This window comes from Chrysemys picta, chromosome 7 (genome assembly GCF_011386835.1).
Source record: "Chrysemys picta bellii isolate R12L10 chromosome 7, ASM1138683v2, whole genome shotgun sequence".
NCBI classification, from domain to species: domain Eukaryota; kingdom Metazoa; phylum Chordata; order Testudines; family Emydidae; genus Chrysemys; species Chrysemys picta.
Window position 1 is genome coordinate 42390087 of NC_088797.1, and position 12941 is coordinate 42403027.

The 12941-nt window shown below is 37.6% G+C and overlaps 2 protein-coding genes across 7 annotated transcripts in view; one reads left to right on the top strand and one right to left on the bottom strand.

Annotated features, from left to right (window-relative positions):
- CENPP (centromere protein P) overlaps nucleotides 1-12941 on the top strand; it is a 328523-nt gene that overhangs the window by 131611 nt on the left and 183971 nt on the right. The gene's annotated exons all lie outside the window — the stretch shown is intronic.
- ASPN (asporin) overlaps nucleotides 7833-12941 on the bottom strand; it is a 41306-nt gene continuing 36197 nt past the window's right edge. For both annotated transcript variants that reach the window (XM_024099975.3, XM_005309340.4), the window contains one exon: nucleotides 7833-9188. In XM_024099975.3, the coding sequence (XP_023955743.1) occupies nucleotides 8997-9188 (192 nt within the window). In that variant the 3' untranslated portion in view covers nucleotides 7833-8996. The remainder of the gene's footprint in view (nucleotides 9189-12941) is intronic.

The following is a 12941-nucleotide window of genomic DNA, read 5'->3' on the forward strand; positions in this document are numbered from 1 at the left end:
CAATAGGAGTCTGTCTGAAATATAGGCAGGAAGGAGAAGAATGGCCCCAGATAACCACCTATCAGCAAACACTTAAGAGTGGTTAAGGGACAATGCCAAAACTGTTAGCTTTGATTATTCTATCCTTGGTCTCCAGCCAGCCTATAAAACTAGTTTCACCAGGAATGGCTAGGACCCATATACAGAAGGTCAAAAGATCTCTCACAAGATAAAAAGGGACCCTCTCAAGAGAGGAGTGGCAAGTGTTTGGGGGGGGACCAGACTGAGACAGGACCTCTCGGGGGGCGGGGGGTCTGTGAAGAAGTTAGACATGCACAGTTTACTATCAGGAGATGGTAAATCTTTAGTTAAGATGGACATGTTTGTCATATAGGCAGTTATTTTAAAATCTATTTTTTTCTAAGACCTCTGTTCTTACTACAAAATCAATAATGCTTTTGTTTTAAGATGGATGTTTTGTCACTATACACCACTGGTCACAGACTCCTGGAGGGAAGAAACCAGGTGTTCAAATCAGTTGAACCTGCTAACTTAATAATGATGGATACACCACAGGTTGCTCTAGCCCATCTCCTTTTCTAAGAGTGGGAGAATTGTGAAATTCTGCCCCAAGATAGGTAAAAGACATGAGGCTTAACACCTGAGAAAGTGTGCTGTCCCCACAAAGGGGACAGAATTGCAGCTCTCCCTGTACAAACCCGACTGAGAGATAACATGTAGAACCGAGAATATTACTTTTACTTTTGTTGTAATCAGTGGCTAATTGGCTTCATTATCCTTATGTGGCATAGAGCACTGTGTTTAAAAAACCATGCAGTATTATCAGCTAAATCGTGCTTTTTTAACTTATTTCTTTAGATATAGAACTCCTGTTGCCAAAAAAGTGCTCAGGCACTGTATGTAAAATAATATAATTTTAAAACCTGTTATTTTTCCATAATGGACTGTTCCTTTAATCCTGAAGTCAGGTACTTACGAGGAACAAAGGGAGTGGCATGGCTGAAATTGGTCTTAATTTTGAATGGTCTTGATTTTATTTTTTTAATCATAAATTAGTTTTAGTCATAGGAGTTTGGGTTTCAAAACGTATAGATTTACTTTGTGTTTGTTCTTCCTTTTAAGATAGATTTGAAATAAATCCTTGTCACTGCATATAACACATTATACAATTGACTGTACAGTATTTCTCTGGTTGTGTAGGTTAGAATCAAGACTTTACAGTATTTTGAAATAGGTATTTAAAAATGTGTATTGTTTTATTAAAAATGTGTAGTTACTTGATTAATAATAATACCTAGCTCTTCTATAGCATTTTACATCAATAGAACACAAAGCTCTTTACAAAGGAGGCTGATCAGTATCTGTATCCCCATTTTACTGATGGGGAAACTGAGACACAGAGGCCAAATGACTTCTCAAGGTCACCCGGCAGGCTAATGGTAGAACTGGGAATCGAATCTAGGTCTCCTAAATCCTGGTCCAGTACTCTATAATGACTACGCTAAACTGTCAAATGAACTTAAAGCCTTTAAGTGATGTATACTGTTTTGACTGCTACAATACAGTTGATTATAGGTTTTTTTTACTGCATTAATTTATTTTTCTCAGGGCAGGTCTACACTACCCGCCTGAATCGGCGGGTAGAAATCAATCTCTCGGGGATCGAATTATCGTGTCTCATCGGGACGCGACAATCGATCCCCGAATCGACGCTTGTACTCCACCAGCGGAGGTAGGAGTAAGCGCCGTCGACGGGGGAGCCGCGGAGGTCAATTTGCCGCCGTCCTCACAGCGGGGTAAGTCGGCTCCGATACGTCGAATTCAGCTACGCTATTCGCATAGCTGAATTTGCGTATCTTAAATTGACCTCTTCCCTCCCCCCCCCCCCAACCCCCCTCTAGTGAGGACGTAGCCTCATTCTCTACAGAAATACTGCTTTGCTTGATATACTGGGATTAGGCTGCCATCTTCTGATGGAATTTTGGTAACTGTTGTGCTATAAGGAATTGTTAAATTCAAAGAAAAAGATCTATAGTCCTTTTACAAGGCTGTTTTAGGAACACAGTTCTTTGTAGAAAATGTTTGCTACAATATAAATTTTTATGGAGTTTGGTGAATACAGGACTGAGGATAACTGATTGTCAGAAATATATTTAAATAAAAGTGTGGGTGGGGGAGAGATTCCTGTGTTTAAACAGATGTCCTGCTGGCAGGGTCCAATAAAGCATCAATAAAGATAAAAAGGATTTGCATCAGGCATGCTTCAGCTTTTTCACATGTGCTTACAGCTGTGGACCAAACAAAGGCTGGGAATGCAGTTTCCTCCCCACTTTTCTGTATTTTTCTGCTTTGCTCTAGATGGAATTAGTCAGGAATTGGTTAGTTTCAAACATTGCTGGTTTTGTAAGTTGGGTCCTGAGTAGTTCATGGGCTAGTGTATAGTAGTAAGCTGCTAATTAGAAGTGTGATACATAAAGGCAATTTATCCCCTTGGCCCTCCAGGAATTAATACTGGAGGTTTGCAGGTGTTTGGCACTACTGAGTTTTGGGTTTGAGATTTTTCTTATATGTGCAGAGATAAACTGATGATCATATGTAGGTTTGTAACAGAGTGGGATAAGTCTGGGTGTAATTGTGAACTCAATTTTTTTTATTGTAACCTTCATAGTGTATTGTGACCGCCATTTGGTATCAGGTGCTGAACATGCGCTTAAACTTATCCAAGGTTATTATGGTGTATTTCAATCAGCTACCATGCCCAGGAAAGGGGTTTGACATCTCGTTCAAGTAGGGCTGGGCATTTGACATGTTCAAAAATAATTGGTCAATTGACTGTCGCATATTGGTTAAATATTTTAAAATGTCAAAATGGTTGAATATTTTATAGCAGTAATTTATTAGAAGAGTAACAATAGTAACAACAAAGAGTAAGACTTCATGGTCTTCAATAGGCTTTGCCTTATAGAGACTTATGCCTAATTACAAAAAACAGGTTACTTAACTGAGTTATGTTAACTCAGAAATACTTGAAACTTTCTACTAACAATAGGAAACAGAAATTCTGATACTAATTCATTCAGACCTGTGTTCCATCTAGTCGAGGTACTTAAGAAAAAGTTGCAGACAAACTTGGATAAAACAAATGTGGGGTAATCTGCCCTCTACATTATGTTTCCTCCTAACCCCAATAGTTACTTTAGTATAAAATAGAAGATTGGTTTACTCCCTGAAGTTTTAAGTTTAATATTGCTTCCACATTTTTTGAACATTAACTTTTACAATTATGGATATTCCTGTAATCCATGTAAATGTCCATTTTCTTATTAAACTTTCTTGCTAAACTTTGGGCCTTGCAGCATCCTCTATTAATGATTTCCACATATTAATTACGCCTTATGAGAAACAAGTATTTCCTTTTGTGGGGTTTGAATTTGCCACCTTTTAATTTCTTTGAATGTCCCCCTAACAACATCTATTATTAAGGCTGCCTAACACATCTCGTTATAGGACCCTGGTTTAAGTTGCTTCTAACATTGCAAAATTTTAACCGCTTGGGCTAAAATATCCCATGCTGGGTGTCTGTCTCAAGCTGATTGATTGATTGATTTTCAGCTAAAACATTCTGCTGTTTCAGGGAACGACGATAGGGAAAAATTCATTGTTTGCCCATGTTAGAGTGACCTTTTATTTGAAAAGCTATAGTGGGCTTGAAATTTGGTGGGTGGGCACCCTTTTAGTCAGGGATGTACTCTCTGCCATCCCCGTGAAAATCTACTCTGGTTTTCTCAAGTGGTAAGCCTTTGAAAAATCAGAATTAGTGTATGCTCAGCAGAGACTTCTTAGAGTTTAACTAAAATCTCTGAAGATTCTGTCTGCACTGGACATGCTCCAGCCCAGGGCTGAGCAGAGCTTGCCCTGTATTTGCAGCTCTGGATTGCTGTGGGATGTTCAAGGGCTGGGTCTGGCAACCGGAACTGAAAGTAGGGAAACACTCTCTTCTGTGATATAAATACCTCTTCTGCTGGACCCAGGGAGCATGGAGGAGGTAGCTGCCTGATTCATATCCAGAGGGTACAAGGGACAGGGGAAGTAGATTGGATTAAAGAGCCTGGGACTGGAAGCTGGTGTGGGGGACGGAAAATGGGAGTTGGCATGTTGGGGAGACGGGCTGTGATCTGAGGAGGATAATGAGGGCCTATGAGCTGGGGGTGCAGTGAGACTGAGTTTTGATGAGCTGGGGGTTGGAAACTGGGGCTGCCTTGGCAAAGTGACAGGAACTTGGAGCAAGGGGGAATGGAGTTGGGGAGGAGCAGAGACCTGATGAAAAACCAGAGTGAAGGTGAGAACTGGGATTTGCTGGGTAAGAAGACTGGGATGAGGATCCAGGGGTAAGGAAGAGAGAGAACTCTAACAGGCAGGTTGGAGCGGATTGGTCAGAAGAGGTCAAGCATGTGGGGAGAATGGAATTAGGCAGAAGAGTCTATGCCAGGGATCTCAAACTCAAATCACTATGAGGGCCACATGAGAACTAGTACATTGGCCCAAGGGCCGCTTCACTGAAACCTTTTCATACAACAATACAAAAGCATAGTCAAAAATGAAAAAAATGAAGAGTAATATAGTATGTTATTAAAAGTCAATGTATTAACTTTTTTAAAATCGTAATGTGAAAAGTCAGTGCTAATTTTGACAGTCTTTTCATTTTTGGCCCCTTAGCTGGCAGCGTTTTGCAACAACCAGTCTTAAGGGCTGTGAAGAAAGGTTAGAAGCCCTGGTAAAATCCCTGCGTCGTTTGCATTCCTTCCGAATCTTTCCCTCACCACTGTGCTTGGATTAAGATTTCAGCTAGGCAGTGACAATGAATATGAGATGCAATTTGCCTACAGACAAATCCTGCTAGGATTGTGCTGTAGGTGAATGTTCAGCCACTTCAGCTTTTCTCTTTCCCCTGTTGCATCCCCAGGATGCTCTAATCTAAGTACTCCCTATTTCTCTAATCTAAGTACTCTCTATTGCTTTACTTTGGAGTTACTATCACTCTTGCAGTACATTTGCTAAAGGAATCTTAAACACTGATCCAGAAAAAGAGGAAGCATTCCCCAAGAGGGCCTGGTCCTTCACATGAAAATTACCCCAAGCAGGGTTTTTCCACTAGCAGCAGAACCACCAAGGAGAAGGGGAGAGTCCCCCTGGAGGCGGGGGTATACCAGCAAACGTCTATGCAGAATGGCAAAGATAGGTCGGGGAGCAGCTCGAATCTCTTTCATGGAAACCTGCAAATCTCTGGGCTGGATTTACCTTTGACTGTCCTGCAGGAAGCACATTGGTTAAGTGTTGCAGTAGGGTTAAGAGAGGTAGAGAACTCTCGCAGCCTGTTTCTTCATGTGGATTGAGGTAGGGAAACTCCTGCCCTGTTTTTCTGGGACAATCTGAAATGGCCTCTAGGGACTGTTCTAAGGTGGAGAATAACTGGATTTCGGAGGCCATCTGGAACTTTGACTCTGCTTACAGCCTAGAGAAGAAAGTAACCTGAACTGGACTTTTGACCCGTCTGGAATGGACTGTGTGCTCAACCCTGGTTAAAGCTGCTACGCAGCAGGTTGTACAGATGCCCTATTCCAACCCCTATCCCAAATCCCTGCCCCGGCCTCCTCCCCCGAGCACGCCATGTCCCCACTCCTTCCCACTCCCTCCTGGAAAGTCCTAACCGCTGTTTGGCGGCGTGAAGCGCTGGGAGGTGGGCAGGGGAGTGGGAACACGGCATGCTCGGGAAACGGGGGAAGGGAAACTTGGCTGCTGGTGGGTGCAGAGCACCCACTAATTTTTCCCCATGGGTGCTCCAGCCCCAGAGCACCCACAGAGTTGGCGCCTATGGCGGGCCGCAGGAAATAACTCCGCAGGCTGCATGTTTAAGACCTCTGGTCTATGCCTACTAACCACACCCTCCCTCCATAACCTAGAATGGAACCCAAGATTCCTGAGTTTCACACTTCCTCTGCTGAAAGAAATTATCTGTGTAACCAACGCAGAAAGTGTTTCATCCCACTGTAGTGCTGTCCCAAATAGAAGATGACAGCATAGTTACTTAGGGAGCTCAGGTGGCAGCAGTCCATGAGGATGAACCATGTTGGTATCAATATGATGCCACATGATATAATTTGATTTTTTTAGTTTGCTTTTTTAACAATCTAGGAAATTGCACACAAAAGCTATGTTAAAAGAACATTATTAAAGTTGCAAAGTCAAGCTTTCAAGGTTAGGAAATGCTAGAATTAAAGTTGTCTGTGCAACCTTAATACAGTCCTTTTATGAGTATGCATTATGATACAGTGTTTAATTACCTAATCACCCATTATTTTTTTAAATTTAAGTCTTTAGTTATGTGCCTGATGCAGTTGGTGAAATTTTGCTGCCTATGTTTTGCAGGTCAGACTAGATTGATCATAATGGTCCTGTCTGGCTTTAAAATCTATTAATTTAACTCACCTATATTTCTGTATTTGTTTGATTCTATTTAGAACAGTATTCTAATAAGCAGCTGTTTCAATGGTTTTCTATCTACTTTATTTAATCTATTTTAGTATTTTTATAACCTGTAGTGGTATTTAAGTGCTTTAAATGATGCCATGTTAGTGACAGCAGCAAATGTCTTAAGCACCATCACCTTGTGGTAGTTGGAAAGAGAATAATATACATAAGAAATCAATCCCACCTAAACTCTTACCTACTTGTAATCTTTCACACTTGTATCTTAAATAGTCTTAATTCCTGTAGTCCTTTATATGAAGTAGCCTTAGTCATGTTCATGTAGGGAGCGTTAATGAAATCACTAAAACTTTGGTGGCCCCTAATAGGAGAGAGCTACGAGGAGGGAAGGAGAAGGCCTGCTTTCTCCTCCTGCTTCTGCCACTCTGCCCCCACTCCAGTTCCTTATTCCTGCCCTTATGCCTACCAACACTGGCTCCTTCGAAGCATCTCTTAAAGGCGATGAGTTGGCTATTCCCTTAGTCCTCGTAGCACTTGACTGGTTTGCCACTCATGGAAAACAGCATTTTTACTTGGAGTAGAGTGCTCAACAGTTGGGAGTGGTGTGGAAAGGCTAAGTGCTGAAACAGCACCCACAAACCCTTTGTCAGCACTACACCTAACAGCACCCACCAACATCACCACTCTCAACAGCAGCTGCCACTTGTACTATCCCAAGCCCAACAGGGCCTACTCCCAGAAATTCCTACCCATTACTCCTCACTGAAAACTAGCCAGAGTTTCTTGTTTTGACCCATATTCCACAAACTTTTCTGATCACAAAAATTGTGCAGTACAATCAGAAAAGACTGTGGGGTTGAAGTCAAAACAAGAAATTGTGCTGAGTGGAGAATGTTTAGAAGACTTTATCTAAAGACTTCTAGATAACAAAGTGAATAATCTTTTACAATATCATCTCAGAGAAAAAAGTGAGAGGGAGAGAGCGGTTGAATTTCCTTGCACTATTGCTTGCATACAGTACCTTTCTTCATCACTTTCCACTAGAACTTCAAATAAAGAAAACACGGGACTTGGTGCTTTAGTAAAAGAATTTAATTCTATATTTTATCTTCATTGTGTGCAGAACTGAAACAAAGAATAATACAAGGAAAGCCTAAAAAGAACTATAAGAGTTTACTTTCAGATACCTACAGAAATTATACGTATCAATATTTATAATTGTGTACTGGGAGTATGTTGCAAAAATAATACTTAAAAAAATAATAAACTGAGTGGTAAGTGATGATGTATATGTTATCAGTATTCCACTAAGACAGGATAGACCAAAGCATGACAAAATAACTTGGTTTCAATCCAACATTTTTATTAAAAGACTTACATTTCAGGGTAATCTTTAAGTTCATTTAATTTATGATGAATAGGAGTAACAAATATACACTAAATAGATATATAAAATATCCATTTTATACAGTACTGTCAGTATTTCATAGTTTGCATGTTATCCAAGATAAGCAGTTATGTCAATTACATTTACATTATACACTGCTTGTATTCAGCAATGTTGGAGTACTTTTAGATTATTAATTACTATTGATGTGGTTTATGTAATGTCAAAAATGTAAAAGAAGCATATTTAAAATAAAGAACATGATTACAGTTTATATATATAAAATGTTACTATTTTTGTGCTGCCCTACAGAGATTTTAATAACCGCTCCTAATAAGCTTGAAGCAGATGGTAAATTCTGAATGCTGCCTTTTAGTATTCAGAGAGCATACAATTATGTTGGTAGCAAAACATTGATGGACATTTTATGGTTAAGAGTTGCAAGAATAAATACTAAAAAGTTAAGTGTTTTAAAGGTCTTAATTCTAAGGTATCAAACCCAATTTCATTTAACTAAAAAGACTAAATATAATCTGGTTTAGTGACATTAGAAGAACTAGACCAACATCAAATTTGAAATACCATACCTTTTTAATTGCTCTTAGCCAATTTATTTTACCAGTGAAAAATCTGACATACTACATCTGATATTTTTTGTTTGCAAATTTTTATGCATTCTATATACACTTTTTAAAATAAAATATTTTCAGTACTGAAAAAAGTCGTCATAGAAAATTTTTGTTTTTTACTTAATGCTTTTCATTGCTTCTGTATTGGAAAAAAGCAAACTAAATAGATTTAAGTAAACAATTTAAAATCTGTAATAGGAAACATCAAAGTACAGTTTCCAGTTCAGTTTCCAAGAGGCCTCCTTTCCTTGAAAATCAAGGTTTTTGCATAATTTACTCAAAAATGTAAAGTTTAACATTATCAGATAAAACAAAGGACTGCTAAGGTATATTGTGTTTCTAATTTACAATCTCTAAATTAGTGTAAATATTTTGTAAACTGGTTAAAGGGTGTAAAATTTCCCTTTTACAACAGATTTCAAGTATTGTAAAACCAGCAACATAACAAGTCTATTTAAAGATAGTTTTGGAATATGCAAACTTCTGTATCACTTTCAGTAATTCCCAAGCTGCACGCTATTTCTGCCTAAAATACAACGGAACGTTGCAGGTTGAACTTCCCAGTATTTCACAGGGTTGTTGAATAAGCTAATGCCACTGTATAATGTCTTCTTCGTGCTTCCTCCTGTTGGACAGAAATCATTTACTCCCACTTTTGCAATATTATTAGAGTGAAGGAAGACAACCTGTAGGAATAAGAAAGAGAAAAATACGTGATAACATCTAGTTGATAAAGTAGGGAAAAAGCATGCTGATGCAGTCACTGACAAAAAAAATATATAATTTGGATTTTCTGTAGAGCAGTTGGATGTAAGACCCTATAGTATCAAGAGTTGAAAGTCAGGTGGTAATAGGTCACTAGAAAGGGGATTTTTCCATCGTTTTGCAAAATTGTCAGATTTAATTTATTATCCTGTTATCACAGTGCTTTGACTTTATGTATAACATACCCATATACCTTTTCCTTTAACATGTGCATTCACTAGTATGTGTATTGTATTAACTGTAAACAGCGTAGAGACTTAGGCCAGGTCTACACTAGAAAAAGTATAGCTATATCAGCAAACCCTCTTAATATAAACACAGCTTATACTGGCAAATAAGTGTTTTTGATGGAATAGCTTATGCCAGCTCAGCAAAAGAAATAAGTAATTCCAGTAAAACCACGTCTATGCTGATATAACTGGATCTACACTTGGGCTTTTGCCAGTATAGTAATGTCACAAAAAGCACCATCCCGCCATAGTTTCTAGTATAGACCTAAATCTGTTTCTCACACTACCAGCCTGAGTAGCTAGCCTGGTCCTGAAGAATTTCAGAGAAGCTAAAGGTAGCCTTGCCCCCGCAGGAGTGAAGTTATTTAAAACATACAACTTGAACCCAAAGGCGTTAAGTGAACTCTGTAGTGCTAGCATTCCCTAAACACATCTCCCCAAGCTCTGCGCTTTGTGCCAAGGTGTACATCAGCTGAGTAGTTTACCCACATGTACCTCTCCGTCTAAACCTCCTAGGCAGTGGAAGTACTCTGGAAATTGTACTTGCATTGGGAAACTTCATATTCATGGAGGTGAGAGCATTTTGTTTTGACATTTCTGAAACAAAATGTTTGGTTTTTTCAGTTTGTAACATCTTTTTGTTTCAAATTCCCTTTGCTTTTTTAAATAAAAAACATAAAAATGTTAAAATGAAAATATTTCATTTTGAAATGTCAGTATAAAAGTTTTGTTTGACCCAAAATTATTTTTGCGACTTTTCAATTCACCAGAAATAACAAAGTTTTGGTTTTGGTTCAACTTGAAACTATTTTTTTCATGGCTTTTCAGAATTGCCAGAAAACCAAAAAAATTATTTGCATAGATCTGTATGAGCTTGTCTATGTGGTGAGTTATTCTGGAATAACAACGAGGAGTCCCTTGTGGCACCTTAGGGTATGTCTTCACTACCGGCCAGATCGGCAGGAAGCGATCGATCCAGTGGGGATCGATTTATCGCATCTAGTCATCCACACAGGGAGTTAATCAGGAATAGCCATTTTAAATTCATACCTTGCCTTAATCTAAATGAATTTCTCTGTGTAGACAAACCCAAACTCATTTTATACCATGAAAGCTCAAATGTTTCAGATAGTCTTCATTACTTGAGCAACATATAGTGCATGAGTGAGGTTCATGAAATTTTCTACAGTGATTTGCTGCATTAAGAAACAACAAATTCAACTCAGCAATATAACTATAGTGTCATCTAACTTGCCACTTAGATGCCAGCATTTATAAGATGACAAAATGGTTAATATACAGTGAAGATGTGCAGCTTCTCTTAATGTAACATATTTGGGCATATGCATGTGTTACATTTTCCTTAAAGAGTAACCTTTAATTCACAGTAGATAAAAATAAATTTATCTTACTAGAGCTAATATTGTATTAATTTCAGCAACATCTACCCTTTTATTAACATTTAAAAATGCATAGCTTGTATATACGTTAGAGAGCATAATCTTAAGCAACATGTTCTAAAATAGTATTCATAATTGTATTATAACCATGATTTAATAAAACAGGAAATATACATCAGTATTCATGAACAAAAAAATCAGGGTAGATAAAAATTGATTTAAAGAACAGATTTTTTATTTGAATTTAAATTATTTTTTCTTTAAAAACTCTTTAAAATTAAATTTTATATTATGACAGTCTATATACATGCTTGCTACCAAAGTGTTACAGAAAGTCAAATGCCTGAATTGGGGAAAGTCACTGGCTAAGCACCTAGAACCAGAGTTTAAGTGTTGTCAGCTTTTGAGTGCTGTGTAGCCTCTTTTGCAGATGAAAAGAGAATATTTTCTTCATTTCAGTTCATTCAACTAGTTCATTTCAGCAACTAGTTCATTCAAAGTTAAGAAACTGATTTGGAACTGAAAATGCAGGAAAGCTTATTTTCCTCTTCCAATCTAAGAATAAAAACTAGATGTGAGCAGATGAGATCTATTGGTTGCAAAATCTTGAAGGATATGGTAACCAGAAACAATCAGTTCAATTCACTATTTACAGATAACACTTCCTTTGTTTAATAAATTAGCTATTTTTAAATGCAAAATATATTTGGATAAATTTCTTGTATATATTAAGCACATTTAAAGTAGTTAAATATAAATAATAATTTTTAAAAATGATGTTTTTGTGCATTTTCAGTTCAATTCCAATTTCCATACAAGTGGAGCTTGATACAAATTGCAAAGAAAATGAATCATCTAGTAAATAAGAAATGCTTTATTTCCAATTTTCTCACATAGCAAAAAGTAAAAATTAATAATCTGAGTAACAATTTAAGCAATATAATTGGTGACATAAATGTGTAGAGACATAGTATAGTCTCCTGGTTAGCAAAAAGAAGTACCAAATTTAGTGTGAAGGCTATATTTGGTTTCAAATCAACATATTTTAATTGTTGTCAATCAATTAGGTTAAACCTTTCCTCAGAAAAAGAAAAAAATGATTAAAATTGGTGATTTAAATTCCTTTGATTTAAATCAGTCTACCCTGCAAAAACTTTAACATACAGTTAACCTTATTCCTTTCCAGAACATTTAGTTTAGTGACACTCAAAATTTTGAAAACCAGGAAACGAACAGTTAAGCTGGCTAACTGTTTCAAAAATGTATTTGTAAACAGGGAATCGTCAATGAATGGGTGTGTTTTCTGGTTGGGTCCAGAAGGGATTGGTTCTTGACTTTACTCTATTTAACATTTTTATTAATAACCTGGAAGAAAACAAAATCATTACTGATATAGTTGGCAAATGAAACAAAAATTGGGAGAGTAGTAAATAGTGAAGAGGACAGGTCAACGATACAGAACAATCTGGATCACCTGGTAAGCTGGTGTCAAGTATCGGGGGGGTAGCCGTGTTAGTCTGGATCTGTAAAAGCAGCAAAGAGTCCTGTGGCACCTTATAGACTAATAGACGTATTGGAGCATGAGCTTTTGTGGGTGAATACATGCATCCGACGAAGTGGGTATTCACCCACGAAAGCTCATGCTCCAATACGTCTGTTAGTCTATAAGGTGCCACAGGACTCTGCTGCTGGTAAGCTGCGTGCAAGCAAACAGTATGTGTTTTAATATGGGTAAATGTAAATGTATACATCTAGGAACAAAGAATGAAGGCCATGCTTAGACAATGGGGGACTCTATCCTGAGAAGCAATGATTCTGGAAAAGATTTGGGGTTCATGGTAGGTAACACTGGTCTACAATTTTTGAGAAGTCGTCTGCTTCAGAGATAAAATGTACTATTTATTATGTATTTTGATGTGCTGAATTCAAATATGACAATTAAAACAACTGATTGGCTACTGTTTCTAAGATATTTAGGTTTTTAAATTTTATGTCTATGTATATTGTGTAGATAGTAGAGTTTTAATCATAAATTGTAAACCTA